The sequence below is a fragment of the Ambystoma mexicanum genome, chromosome 7p, assembly GCF_040938575.1.
Source record: "Ambystoma mexicanum isolate Mex_15411 chromosome 7p, UKY_AmexF1_1, whole genome shotgun sequence".
Classification (NCBI taxonomy): Eukaryota; Metazoa; Chordata; class Amphibia; order Caudata; family Ambystomatidae; genus Ambystoma; species Ambystoma mexicanum.
In genome coordinates this window covers 878,802,737-878,817,285 of record NC_090939.1, presented here as the reverse complement: position 1 = coordinate 878,817,285, position 14,549 = coordinate 878,802,737, and the positions used below count along the sequence as shown (strand labels likewise).

Sequence of the window (14,549 nt, the reverse complement as noted above, 5' to 3'; positions counted from 1 at the left end):
ATTGGACTCCACCACTTCTCCAAGTCTAAACCGCATAAATCAACGATGTTGCTATTTAGATACAAATTTCTAAGATCTCTTAACTTAGGACAAAATAATAACAAGTGTCTGAGGGATTCTTCACTTCTTTTGCACAGTCTACACATTGTGCATATCTTTTCTTTGGTGTATCTTCCCTTTGTTGTTTTGTTTCGAAGAACATTCAATCTAAAGCGCAACAATAGATCTCTTTGCTTACAGTTCGGGAATTTTCTCAAATAATTCGGTACAATAGACATTACACCCCAATTGGTTTCCGAGAGTGTATGAGTTTTTGACAGTGCTCTTTTTGTTTCAGTATTTGACCAGTCTTCGGCCCATAGCATTCTTTTGACGGCTATTGGATTTTCTGCCAATGTTTGAATTTTCAAAGTTAGCATTTTTAGAATTCTTTCATTGTCTCTTTTCCATTCTTCCACTACTTTTTCTTTGAAATTGTTGTTTTCGCAGAGTATTTCGAATTGAGGAGGCGTCAAATTGGCCATTGTTTTTCTGTACAACATCAGCTTACTGTGGCAGATGTGTACATATAAAGCAGTTAGACCAAGTTCGTGACGAATTACCGTCATTGGTGTTGCTTTTGGTATCGGTAGGATATTTTTCCAGAAAAGCCCTTCTAGGATGTTCCAGAATTCTTCCGGAATATTCATACAAGTTTCTGCCCCATATGTTAATGTTGGTATCACTTTAAGCCTGTAGAATGTTATAACAGGTTGGAGGGAGAACTTTCCGTATCTTTTATTAATGATTTTCGCTTGTGCTGTTAGTTGTTTTGTTTTTGTCTTTAACATCCTTCTCCAGGGCTCTTTGTTTTTTATTCCACTTAATTGGATGCCTAAGTATCTCATTTCATTGCATGGTTGTGTATAATTTCTGTTTGTTTGTATACACTCTTTTTTTCATCAATCCTAATATCAGAAGATTTAAATTACATGCTACTTTTTCAACGAAACCTGACTGCCGTTTATCGTACATGTTTGTGTCTTTGATCCATTTCTTCAGTTGATTTAGCAGGAGGGTGGCGAAGATCTTCCGGACACAATCCAGCAAGGCAATTGGGCGGTAATTTTTAGGTTCCATCCTATTACCTTTTTTGAAAATTGGAACGACGATAGCCGACTTCCATGAATTGGGGATTTGACCTCGCATAACAATTCTCTTGAACAGTCTTTCACAGAAACTTGCCCATTTCTCGGGATCTTCTTTTAGTACTACTCGGCTGTCTGGCCCTGGAGCTCTTGAAGAGCTTGCTTTTAGAATTAAGAACTTTATATCTTCCTTATCGAAGGGAATATTCCAAGCTCTTGTTTCATTTTCATCTGTGTTATTTTCAAAATTAGATTTTTCCGTCTCATTGAAAGATTTCGGGAAGTGTTCCATCCAAGCATTTTCTGATATTGGGTTCATAAGCGCCGCTGCTGTTAGTTATTTTTCGTTTAATAGGTCCCATAATGTCCTGCTGTTTGTGTTGTTCATGGCTTTTTGCATGGTTTCAGCATCCTGTTGATATAGCTGAGATTTATGAGATTTCTGCCAATTTTTGTATTTTTGTTTCCTTTTCGAATCAGTTCTTTTATTCCATCACTCTTTTCTGTTTTTAATGCGTATATGTTCTTTCTCAGTTGTTTCTTTTGTGTCATCACCTCTGGGTCATATACATGTAGTTTTTGAACTCTCATTTTTGTGAATTTCCCATTGCTTTGTTTGAATATCTGTAGAGATGTGTCATATTCTACGGACGTTTTTTCTTTATCTTGCCACTTTTCCAGATTTTTCAATACAGTGTCAAAGTCACTTTTTTTCAGCCTTGAACGATTTGATCCATGTTCCAACTCGATTTTGGTGTCCCATATCCGGTTTGCTCTAATTTTCCAGTGAGAAATCACAGCGATAATTGGTTCGTGATCACTGTGAATTGATGGTATTACTTTGAAACTATGGATTTTTACCAACAGCTGTTCGGAGACAAACATATAGTCCAGTGTATTACTCACGTTGCCATTGGTCCAGGTCTTAGATGGCGGTATATCTCTCTTCATATTTCCGTTTAATCTATGGAGTCTCCTCACTTCCATTTCATCATTCCACATTTTCCCTCGCTTACATTTTTGATTTATTCCATTTTGTGATGTTTTTTGATTTTCAAAGCAATTGACATTAAGATCACCACAGATGATAATATTCAGATCTCGATGAGCTTCTTTTTTGCTATCCAAGCATTCCATTATTTGATCTATGAATTGTTCACTTTCATTTGTTACAGGGTTCCAATAAACATTCAATATTAGCAATCTTTGTGTAGATTTTGGGGATTCCGACTGAAATTGCACTTCAGTAGCCTGTACATTCGAGTTAATGTTTGTGGATTCCAGCAACGATATTCCAGACCCATTTTTAATTAAGGTTAATAAACCTGCGGAGGGTCTTCCAAGTAGACCTCCTTTAGCTGGATTACATAGCACGGTATATCCTTCCTTACAGGGGGCGATTTTGAGCCATGTTTCTTGTAAGCATATTATTTCAATGTTATTTAAGGATGAGTTGAAATCATTGAAAAGGTGGCGGAAACCTCTAGTATTCCAACTTCCTATTTTCCATTGATCAGCTTGAGCATTTTTGGATGGCTACAGTTTCGGTTTTATAGCAAGAGTACCAGCTAGCCAATTCCAATACTTCGGGTCTTCTTTGGATGTTTGTGTTTTGTTATTAGAAGTAAAGCATTTTTTGAGTTCTTTTTATAGTTATTTTTATTTTATTTAAATGTTCCTTTTCATGCTTTTGGATTTGTTCTTCATTTCCATCTTCCTTTGTTTCTCGGTTCCTTGGCTCTGTGATTGGTTTTGCTGGATCATTGCTGCCAACCGAAAAGCTCTGATTATATTCAGAGTTCTCTCTTTGTTTAGGCTTTACAATCTCTTTTCTCAGTTTGTTGTAATTCACTTCCTCGTCTTTAAATGGGTCTCTATCAAAATGCTCGTTTTTGTTGCTTCCACAAGCCTCTGCCTCTTCAACGGTGATTTGGTTTTCCGCTGGTTTTGTGATCTTAAAGGCCAGTACTCTGAAATTTTCCTAGGCCTCCAACATAATAGAGGCAAGTATAACCGAGTTTGTCCAATTTCTACTAGGTCGACACAAGCTTCATCAGGGAAACTTACTGACAAAATTTCCTCTGATTTTATCATTTTTAATTGAGGAATATATTGTAGAAGTTTCATAACTGCTGATCTATTTAGTATCAGCCCATCTGAGTTTCTTGCCATTTTCTCAAGTATTACGACCATATTTTTCAGGGGTTTTGGTTTTTGCTTCATCCATTTGTTGTTTTGACCAGTTTTTCTTGAGAAACCTTGGCTTTCGCTCGTTGTTCTTTGCTCGTTTCTTCTATCTTTTTGATCGTTCTTTGAATTTTCAGAGGGTGATTCTTTCGGTAGAGGAATTTCCTTTTGTCCTTTTATTTCAGAGTATTTATCTGTGCATTTCTTTAATTTGTCACTTAGAGTTAAAAAGTGTTCTTCATTTGGCGCCTTGAGATCAATACATACTTTTTTTGCTTCATATATATTGAAATCCATAATCACCCGTTCTTGGGTTTCGTCTGCTTGAGAATTTTCCTCATCATAGACCGAGCAGTCTAGAAGTTCTTGTAGGCTGCCATCAAGTATGCTCGCATCTTCAGAAGACACAGATACAGTGGAAATCTTATCTTGGACCGATTTGGGCGGAGTCTTTATAGGTTTACTGTTAGGGTGAAGCACATCGGAACTACTTGACATCTCATCTTCCGCTGTAACTTTTAAATTCCTTAAGAAGCTCCTAGACCCACAGTTCTTATTATTTTCTTTGTTGTTCACATTTTTTGTTTTGCATATGCTTTTTGCGCTTTTCTTTTGTATGTCTATTGATTTTGTTTCCTCTGTGTTTTTGGTTGCTGTGAGGAGGTCAAAGAGGCAATCAAGATAAAAGACAGCCCCATTCTAACTTTCAGACCCAGCACCCAAAATGTTACATCAGCAGGACAGAACAAAACTACATGTCCCATAAACCACCATGGGAAATGGAGATCAGGTGGGGAAAAGATAAAATGAACAAAGGGAAGCGGTATAGATACAGCCCGGTCATGCGGTACAGTGACAGATACCCACATAGCAGTACAGGTTGGGATGGACAAACAGTGCATGGAGCAGGGGGGAGATATGAAGGCAAGCTGGCTGCAGGTGTGGGGCAAACAGTGCATGGAGCCGGGTGGAGGAGTGAAGGCAAACTGGCTGCAGGTGTGGGAAGTGGGCAGGAAAGGCGGGTGGAAACTGAGAGGAGGGGAGGAGCAAAGTATGAGTTAAAAGAAGCCCCGAGAAACTCATCAGCTGTCTCTCATTACAGCAGCAGCCCTGGCCGGAGACCACATAGGAGTGGGAGGAATCCCCAGGTGATGTACATTGGGCGTACTAGAAGGCTGAAGGCTCGGCACCGCGGAGATCCTTATCAAGAGGCAGAGCCTCTGCCAGGAGAGGCTCGAAGAGCGGCAGCGCCGGGGCATTACTGAAGCGGATTCACTGACAAGGAAAGTCTGGCTGTAAACCATTTTCAAAGGACAGTGTTTCCGTGGGTTTACCCTCTCTGTTTGTTTTTCCTTTTTTTTAAAACCCAAGTTGGACAGCTGGCGAAGGAATGGAAAGCTAGTATCCGGGGAAAGGAATTTATGTGACCTGATTAATTTTTTCTCAAGGACATTCATGCGAACTCTGAATTGATCCACCCTTTTTTCCGAGCAAGCCTGCTGAATCACCTTTAAGCATGTTTTGTTGTTTATGACGAGAGGCTGTGTGAAAATTTAACTCAGCAATAAATCATACCTTGTGAACTCTGCATTCCGACTACAGTCTACTACTTTACAGTTGCATTTGGATCAAATATTGAGTAAGCACTTGTGACTGCTTTGTCTGAATTTTTCATCAATTTGTCGGTGTTCTCACATGGAATTTGTTGGCTGTTTCCATTTTCAGTTTGTATTGGCTTTTGAATCGTTTCCGTGCATGGTGTAACAGTGGAAGCAATTCTTTGATCTTCACATGCAATATGTTGTGTGGTATCAGATTTGATCATAGAAGAGGCAGATAGGGTGGCTCTTTGATCTTCACATGTCTTGAGCTGCATAATATCAGGTTTTATTTCACCACTTTTTGTTTGGGGTGTTAAAGTCATGATGATCTCTCGAATTCCTTCTAGCAAATGATGTTTATCGGATTTGGCGTCTTGAAGTAAATCTATCAGTGTTTTTAGAATAATTCCATCCATTTCTTTCTCTCGGTTTCGCTTTTCTTTAATGGCCTCCATGGCTGATTCTATATAGATCATTTTGCTGCTCATTAGAGCAATCAATGTTGATTGATATTGTTGATTTTCATTTAACCTTTCATACAGTTTTAGAAATGGAGCCATAGTTATTGCTACTGAGGAGATAATGGCTTCCTGTGATTCTTTCAACCACCTAGTTTCTTTCGAGGCCCTATTGAGTGTAAGATTTTTGGGCCTTTGCGAATTAATTCCTTTGTTTCTGGTACTCTCATTTGAGCTATACTCCGATGATGATGAAGAGGAATCGTCCGTTGGCATAGTCTCCTTTGGGTGGTTATTCGTGTGAGGTAGAAAGTTTTTAATTTGTTCTTGTAAAGCTTTTATTTCTTGATTGTGTTTTCTGTTTAACTCTCCCTCTTTAAAGGACTGTAGCCTTAGACTTTCAGATTCAAAGCTGATTTTGTTTGAGATGCCAGTTATCGAGGCTGCTTCTTTAGGGGGATCTGGAAGTTCACTCTGCATATTTGCAATAGTGCTCTGAGGAGGCGAATGTTTTCGCGGGCGTTTGGGAGCCCATGACTCAATCCGCGTCTCTTCCGCACTTTGCCTTGATGTATCTTCTTTTTGAGTTGTTTCATTTGGAATTTCTTCTGAATTTGGGATCTTAGTGCATACTTTTTCTGCGGTCAAACTGGTTTTTTGCAATTCTATTATTTCAGCTGTGTTTGAAAGTAGATCATCATCTGTTATTTCTAAGGTGACATTTTCTTTTGAGATTGAACTTCTGTCATCTGTCACCGTTTTTGCTGTTGGGCATTCTTGGTTTTTGTTTCCTATTTGCATTTTGCCCTTGTTTGTAATTTTAGTTGCATCAGTTGGGGCTAGTTTTCCATTGAAATGCCATCTTAATGTTCCTATATCGGAAATAGAATGGCACCTTTTTTTCGCATGTTTGATCTGGTTTTGGATTCCAGATAATTCCAGTCCTTTGGATAGCACACTTTCTATATAAGTGTTTTTATTTTTTGTGCTGATGTTTTTTAGTGTTTTGCTGTTCATGATGTCTTTTTGTATTTGCAAGCATTCAACTTTGTTTTTATGTTTACTTAGAGTTTCTTCTGTAAATGCATTTTCGGGTTTTTGTGGTGATACAAACTGGGTTGCCATGGCGTTTATACTTTCGAGTGTGCATGTTTTTTTGAATTTCAGCGTAGTTAGGCAGTGAGGCAATGTTTCCCTCACTGCAAAGGCTTCCCGATCCCCGTTTCTCAGGGATTGCACACTCGCCGGTTGTAACTTCATACAGCAGCGAGCGGGGCTCGCTCTCCACGCCCGCAAGAGGCGGGGCTGGCTCGCCTCCAGTGCCGGCCCCTCCTACAACAGGAAGCAAGCTGCCCACCGGCTCGAACCACGGGAGCTCGCCCGCCGCTCCCTCCACGCTGCTCGCCCCCCCGCCATAGTTTGTCGCAGAGCGCTGGAGCCCCGCAGCCGATCCCTCCTCACAGGGCACCCCCTCCCGCCCGCAGCACACAGGCCCGCAGCACGCCGCAGATGGCGAGCCCCCCCCAACAAAGTCGCAGGCATCGCGGCCTCCACGGGCATAGCCGCACCTCGCCCGGTCCTGGACCGGGTGCACAGATCACCCCCCGCTCCACCCACACATGCCACACCACAGGAGCCACCGGCGCCGCAGGGGGGGCAAAAGACTTCCTCACAACACACCACCAACTCCCCAGGCGCCCGGCAAGGCACGAGCATCGGCGAGCAGACTCCAGGTAGAATTGGCGAAAGCGTTTGATTTATGCGCAGAACGCAACCTTTGTTTAAATGTGGCTTTAAGTGTGTACTTGCTTTTTTAATTTGTTTTTCAAAGGCTTTCTTGGCAGTCTTTATAGTAGATGTGGCAGAAATTGAGGCTAATGTCATGGCACAAGTCTGCTTTTCAACAGGGGTGTCAGGGGTGTCTAGAGCACGTACCTTACTCCGGGTTCTTGAATACATCTCTCCTGATGTTTCATGGTCCATTTGCTCATACATCGGCGAACACTTGGCAAACACTCCGCTACACTCTGCGTCTGTTAGTGGTCTTTATGGGTTCCAACAGTAGAAACAAAGAGCAGACTCCAACAGACTTTCTTCCTTCAGGGTAAGGGTAACAGAGCTTCTCCTTCTCCACTGCCAAACACTCGGCAAACACTGCGTGGAGTTTTTCTAAATTCCTAATAGGTGAAACTTTTCTGGCCCCAGAATCAGAGCATACATATTTGGACTAGTCACTATCAATGCTACATTGGTTGTATCTGTGAAGAGCTTGGACTGCAGAGGGAATTAACTTTTCCTGTTATACGTGGGTGGTGCTGCCACTGTTGTGGGTATGCTGTATATTTTCTATGTAAGGAAAGCTTGGATCACTGCAGCCCTTGCTGAGCATGTACTTTGTGATGAGAAATTGCACTGCTGAAGCCTAGGTTGTTCCCATTCTCTGCAAGTGTAGCTTGCTTTGCTGAGGCCCTGAGGCCCTTTGTGTACCTGTTCAGTGTGGGGTGCACTGCTCCATCCCATGCAGTTCCTCCTCTATGCAAGTGGAACTTCCACTGCTGTGACCCAGAACTTATCTGTTGTATGTGTGACCATCGTGTACAGTTAAGGCCCATTCTAAGTCCTAATCTATGTGAGGAAAGCATGATCTACTGATCTAGGTCCATGGCGTCACTTTTTCTATATTAGGAGTGGAGTGCGTACTTATACAGCCTATGCTGTGCCCGTTCTATGTGAGGGGAGCATCCCCATCGGGAACCCATTCCTCATCTGTTCTGTGTGTGGTAATGTTCCACCCATGCTTTAGCTTGCCCTGATTCACTCCACCTGTTCTACATTGCATTGCTGTTGCACTGGCTCGCCTTTCCTGTTTGTGTGAGGGAAGCCTGCAATACTCCTACTCAAGCTGACCTCCTCTACGTGAATGAAGCGTTAAAAAGCTTATACTGCTGTTGTACCTATTCTTTGCATGCAGGGGAAGCTCAGAGTGTTAGTGAACATCTGTTCCATTTGTGAGAGGTGCTTGTACCACTGCACCCTGGGCTTTATCTGTTAACTGTGAGAGAAATGTGCTTCTCTGTCACAATGTGGGCTGTTGCCGCATGATAAGGATTTACATTCAGTTCTAACCTTTTACACAGGCCTGCTGAATGTCACATACGTTTTACTCTCCTGCGAAGGAGAACCCCATTTTTACTACCTTGAAATCACATTTGCTCTCAAAGTTTAAAAATACGGAGTAACATTCTCACACGCCAATCTTATCTGGAGCAATTGGCTTTCCCTTCTATTTAGTAATCACGAGAAACACAGGGCCTCATTACACGGACGGCGGTAAGGGTTTACCGGTACCGGTAAGGGCACCGGTACCAGTAAACCCTTACCGCCTTACTACGAGGTCCCTTTGTGGGTTGGCACTTTAACGCCTGCTGTTTAGCAGGCGTTAAAAACCAACCCGCAAAGGGACCAGGGTGCTAATTACGGTACCGCAATTTGCGGCACCGTAATTAGCGCCTTCCCCATTTCCATAGAGCCCTATGGGGCAAAAATGGGAATGGGGAAGGGCAATGGGGGAAGGGGAATTACCGCCCCGCCAACCTTGGAATAGGGCGGTAATTCCCCTTTCCCCCTTTCCTCCAAGGCGGTGCCGGTATTTTACCGGCATGGACCAAGGTGCTAATAGCACCTTGGTCCTCCGCCTACCGTGTAATGAGGCCCACTGTGTCCAGCGTTTTACCAAAAAAAACCTCTTAAATGGGGCATCTGCAAATATAGCGCTGATAAAATTCCATCATGCAAAAGAAACTAGCTGATTTGAGAACAGCAACCACAACATTGTTCAAGACCTCTTGGAGCCTGTTAGTTACACTGTAGGGAAAAAGGTTTTACCGTTTCATTAAAATGACATTGCACATCAAGCTGATATAATACCCAACTCCAGTGGATCACATCATTGTTCCACAGGATATTAAAGCTTACCTTCTGGAACTTTCTACATGTTTCAGAGAGTTGCTTGATGTCACTTGTGCCCAGAAATGACAGTATATGGACGATAAGGTTGTTGGGCATCCGGACAAGGAAATCACAGTGCCCCTGGCACAAGTTCAGGGTATATTCCAAGGTACTTCTCCCAAAGATCCTCTGAATCTGCTCTGAAGGAAAAGACGAGAAGCACAATTGTTAGCAAATGCAGAAAATGTTAAAATAAAACATAATTAATCAAAGACTGAGGAAGTGGTCATTATCATGGTATAATGACTCGCCTGCAAACTGTCGCCGGAGGCAATGCCGACAGGCATTAGCAGAGAAAGAGTCCTCATTCTAAGCAAAATTGATCGCTGCCAAAGTCTAAAAGGCTATTTGCAGATCGTGGTTACTGAAATATAGCTGTTCGAGTTTTAGTGAACTAAATAACATTATTTTTGTAGTGATTAAAGATAATAGACAAAACGTGTTATTAAATTAAATGTTGATTTATTTGGTAGTATTTCAGTAACAAGCCTGTCTTTGTAAGATGAGTATTTTAATTATTAACTTGGCTGCACGAGAAAGCTTTTAATATGAACATACATTAACTGCAATGTAAAAGTAAACAGTGGGCCTCATTCCGAGTAGGGCGCAAAGGGATACCGGGCACTGTTAAGGACATCGGTGCCGGTAAACCCTTTGTGCCCTACTACGAGGTCCCTTTGCGACCCCGTCCTTAACACCTGCTTTTACCAGGCGCTATGGACGGGATCTGCAAAGGGACTTCAGAGCTAATAACGGTACCGTAATTTACGGTACCTTTATTAGCACCCTCCCCATTCCCATTGAGCCCTATGGGGACTCAAATGGGAATGGGGATTGACATTTTCAATGGGGACTTACCGGTCCCGCAAAGGTCGGACTAGACCGGTAAGTCATGAATGAGGCACCCATTGAATGAGGGCACACATGGTACCGGTAATGGTGCTAGTCATGGCGCTAACAGCGCCATGACTAGCGCCAACCTCGGAATGAGGCCCAGTTTCTCTAAAGTTAAAGCATTTTTCCATGTTTATGCAGTGAACAAAAATACTCTCTGAGTGGGAGTGCCTTTTGAAAGAAATATTGCTAAGGAATTACATGTTTTGTTGTTTAAATACATGATTCTGAAGTCAAAATATGTGCAATGTAATCTTTATTTATCAGTTATTGGGCCTCGTTACAAGTATTGCGGTTCGGAGCTAAGGATGCCAGTCGCACTGTACCAGCATCCTCTCCAGACCGCCACACTACAACTTTGTGAGCGGGGCCCGGAGAGTTTTCACGGAAGCAGTGGCACCGTTGGCAACGGTGCAGCCCCTCCATCTCCCCACTCCCATGGAGTCCGCTGGGACTCCACAGGAATGGGGAACAACATTTTCCGGCGCCTGGCATCCAGGCCCGCCGGGGCTTGTAATGTCCCGGTGGTACTGAGATATCAGGCGCAGGAAAAGTGTTACGAATCCGGCAGCAAACACACAGGTCGCCCGACTCGTAATGAGGCCCATTGACTACATTCCAAGCATTCTGATTGGCTGAGAGGAGGTCAATACTGATTTCCATGTCTTAATTCTAAGTATGACTCATTGAAGCGTTGCATTTGTGAAAAGTTGATAGGACTTATACAGCAATTTACAGTGGGTCCCCAAGGATATTTTAGAGATGTTCATAGTAAAGGGTAATAAAGGAGTTTAAAAAACATTGTGACAGGGCATTTGGGGGTTCTACTCACAGGCATTACCAAAGCCCAGACCCGGAAAACTAGCAGTATGTCCCCCTTAGGCAGTATTTGCAATAATGCCCCAAGACAAGTTAGCAATGAAGCATTAACACCCGATCCGGTTCGCCGGAGAGAGTGTTAATGCTATTAGCACCCCGCGTTGCCAATCTGGTTTTGATTGAATTATCAGGACGCTGCGCGATCCGACACAGCCGCAATCAGGTAAGTGGGGATGAGCGGGGGATTGAAAACTAATGGAAGTGACAGTGGGGGGCAGATGGTGGGCGGGGGAAGCAGCCATGAGGCAGCTCCGAACAAAGGCTTATATGAGCTGTTTCAGCCTGCGTTCTGAGCAACCTGATTGGCTGCTGCCCCCATGCCTGGGTGCTAATAATGGTTCATTTAGTGTATGCAATTATGGCCCCAGATGACCAAGTTGTTCTCATTTTGGGGCGAGTTAAACTTTTCAGAGTCTTTTGTGGCCACTGACCAAGTAAGGAACTGACGAGGGTGGCGTACACTAGCACAAACATGAATGGTCAACCCTTTGGCTATGAGGGAGAATTGGGGTTAACTGTCCAGCCAAACAAGGGGCTCGCTTGATTCTAGTGATTTTGGCTGTAGCACTTTTCTTTGACACTAGAAAATGGTTCAAGCATGGTGATAGTTCACTTTTACTTGGAGGTGGCCACCTGAATGAATCGGGGTGAAGATTTATGTTTCCAGTTTGTTACAGGGCTATGGCGGGTCAGTGCTTCGACGTATCGCTCACTGTGCTAAGCTTCTTTCAATCCAGGCTGTTCACCATGCTTTCCGGCTCAGATCTTTGGTAAAGCTTTTTCCACGTCAGCCAGGTTTTCTGTAATGGTGAGCAATTACTGAGCAGTTGGCGTGGGAAGCTCCCCTGATCACCAGAGTTTGGACAGTAGTATGTATTGCTTTATTGACAGTGAATACTTCTCGGCGATCCTCACGCAGGAGTAGAAAAAACAAACAATATTGGTGAGGGGCGATGGGGGATTTATCACCAACCCCAACCTTGTTATTGCCTGCTTCATTCCCCCTTAGGCCTCTGGCTGTTTGATATTATGGTTTTGGTCTAACCTGCATAATGTGCTTTGAGTGGCATATTGCGCAGGGTCTTTCAGCTTCTCCTGTCCTTCTACTCCGCAATCTCTAGTGGCCTCCAGTGACTTCCTGTCATTGTAAGAAGTATCTATTGTTGGACTTCATGTTTTGAGAACAGCTATATTTAGGGTTGGGAGAGCTCTCCACATACTCCTCATACTTCTATCTTTCTTTCCTTCATATTTTATGTAATTATGCCAAAGAGGAAAGTTACTATGTGGATACCATCAGCGCATGTGGGAAAAAGAAAGAAGAAGCCTAATATAGCTGTTTTTAATAAATCAGTATAATTTAAGTTTGAGGACAAGAGGCAAGGTAGCAGGGCTTCTGGATTACAATGTTGACCTAAACAGTGGTGCACTCTCAGCTGGTTTTATAAAGAACATTATTGCCACCAAAATGCCAGAAGCGAGTAATGTGGCTACCATGATCAGCAAGGTGTAAGTGAGCCGTTACTTCAGCACATCCTGCGACAAACTCCACAGTCAAAATTGACGCATTGTTTGCTCCAACTATACCATCTTGTAAGCACAGGGGCTGACTGACTCCAGAACTTCATGATGGACTTGCTCATCCTCAACAATTGCTTTAGATAGCTGGTAGGAACCTCTTACCTACACCAGGAGTGTATGTACATCATAGGGCATTATCAACATCATTGTGTTTTTGCAGATACCAGCTGTACCTACTTGGGCTTCTTTTACTTCACGATATGGGAGTGTGCTTGATAATTGCAACAGAGCCGTGCCCAAAGGGCTATACGAAATATCACAAGACCCTACCTGAGTGTGTGAGGTGGTCATCTTCTCTAGCTACCACAAGGCTACTGATATAGGCTCAGGTGTGCTTCTTCCTCCATTCTTCAACCCTTACCCCATACACAATGGGGGAGGACTGCACAGTTGTATATCATTTCTTCTTCAACTCATGAAGCAAGGATAGTTGTGACGGAGCTTCGCCCAACAGATCCTGTGAAGTGTACGGAAAGCTAGAGTCTCTGTGCAAGCCAATTGCCAATAATCATAGTCGTGACTGATCTCCTTAAGGAAGTTCTGGATAAGGCTAACAATACAATCACTTCTCTCCATGTGAAAGTAGATTTCTTGTTGATCAGATGCGATGCAATGGAAAAACGAAGAGGACATTGTGACACGGTATCCACTGAATCAGATGGACAACATCCAATTCCAGGGGCGGGGGGATGGCATTGTGGGTGGAACTTGTTTATCACCAGCTGCAGGAACTTGGAAACTGGCTCTACTGGAAATAGAAGTGGGTGCCTGGAAGCAATAGAGTACTAGCCTGAGCTGGTGCCTGAGATAGAGGCTGGAGTTGCAGGAAATGCTGCAGAAAGAGTCACAAAATAAATTATCGGCATCCAATCCTTAAGGGCCCATGTTAGCAAGGAATCTGCATTAAGTGAGAGCACTGGTTTCACTATGGGTGACAGAGGGTTTCTCTAATTGAGGATAAGAATTAAAATACTTGATATTCAGTACAATGAAATATTACAAGCCAGTAGTCGAATTATTTTCTGGTATGAATCTCAATTATTTTTTGATTATTTGGTTTAGTTAGTTAGACATTTTGGGTTAGTATCTGCAAAGATATGATAGCATGCCGTTGCGGGCCGGCAAAACACGTGGCATAGATTACATGTGGTTGCACGAATTTGTATTAGGAAGTCTCTCAATAAGATGAAATTGTGTTGTTTTATCAGCTTGATGGTAACACGAATTTGTAACAGGAATTTTCAAAATGAGATGTGAAAGTGTTCATTTATTTAACAATATGAGTATGACAGGAAGAATAATAATTAAGGTTGTATTATTGGGATTCACTCATTATTGGTGTGCTGAATGGTTTCTTTTTTAATTGAAGTTGGCATTACAGCTTACAGATGGCAACCAGAGAAAATGTAAAAGATAATAAAACAGGCTTGCGATGATGTAAACAAACAGCCACGACGTCGATGACGCGGCGCGTTGCGTATGACATTACGAGTATCATGTATAGCGCAGTAATTCAAAATGACGGCCTCGCGCCGCAATGCTTTCAGGAAAGCTGAAAGTTGCACACCAAGGAGCCCACGCATAACCACGTGGAATTTATTGTTTCACATGTGAGTACATTGATTGAAAAGTGAGCTTTTCTAACTAGGATCGCGCTTGATTATTGGGTTATTAATTTACTGTTTTTGTTAATGTGGCATACAGGTAATGACTGATGGTAATAGAAGACTAAGAGAGGGCATAAATATGCAAGTTGGTGCAGAGTATTCTAGTAAGTTTTGATTCTTAACATTTGAGAAGCTTTTTCTAGCAAG

At 42.7% G+C, this 14,549-nt stretch overlaps 1 protein-coding gene across 1 annotated transcript in view; it reads right to left on the bottom strand.

Annotated features, from left to right (window-relative positions):
- LOC138526402 (F-box only protein 36-like) overlaps positions 1-14,549 on the bottom strand; it is a 271,519-nt gene that overhangs the window by 42,905 nt on the left and 214,065 nt on the right. Inside the window, exon 3 of the mRNA XM_069637113.1 lies at positions 9,349-9,521. Coding sequence (XP_069493214.1) covers positions 9,349-9,521 — 173 coding nt within the window. The remainder of the gene's footprint in view (positions 1-9,348; positions 9,522-14,549) is intronic.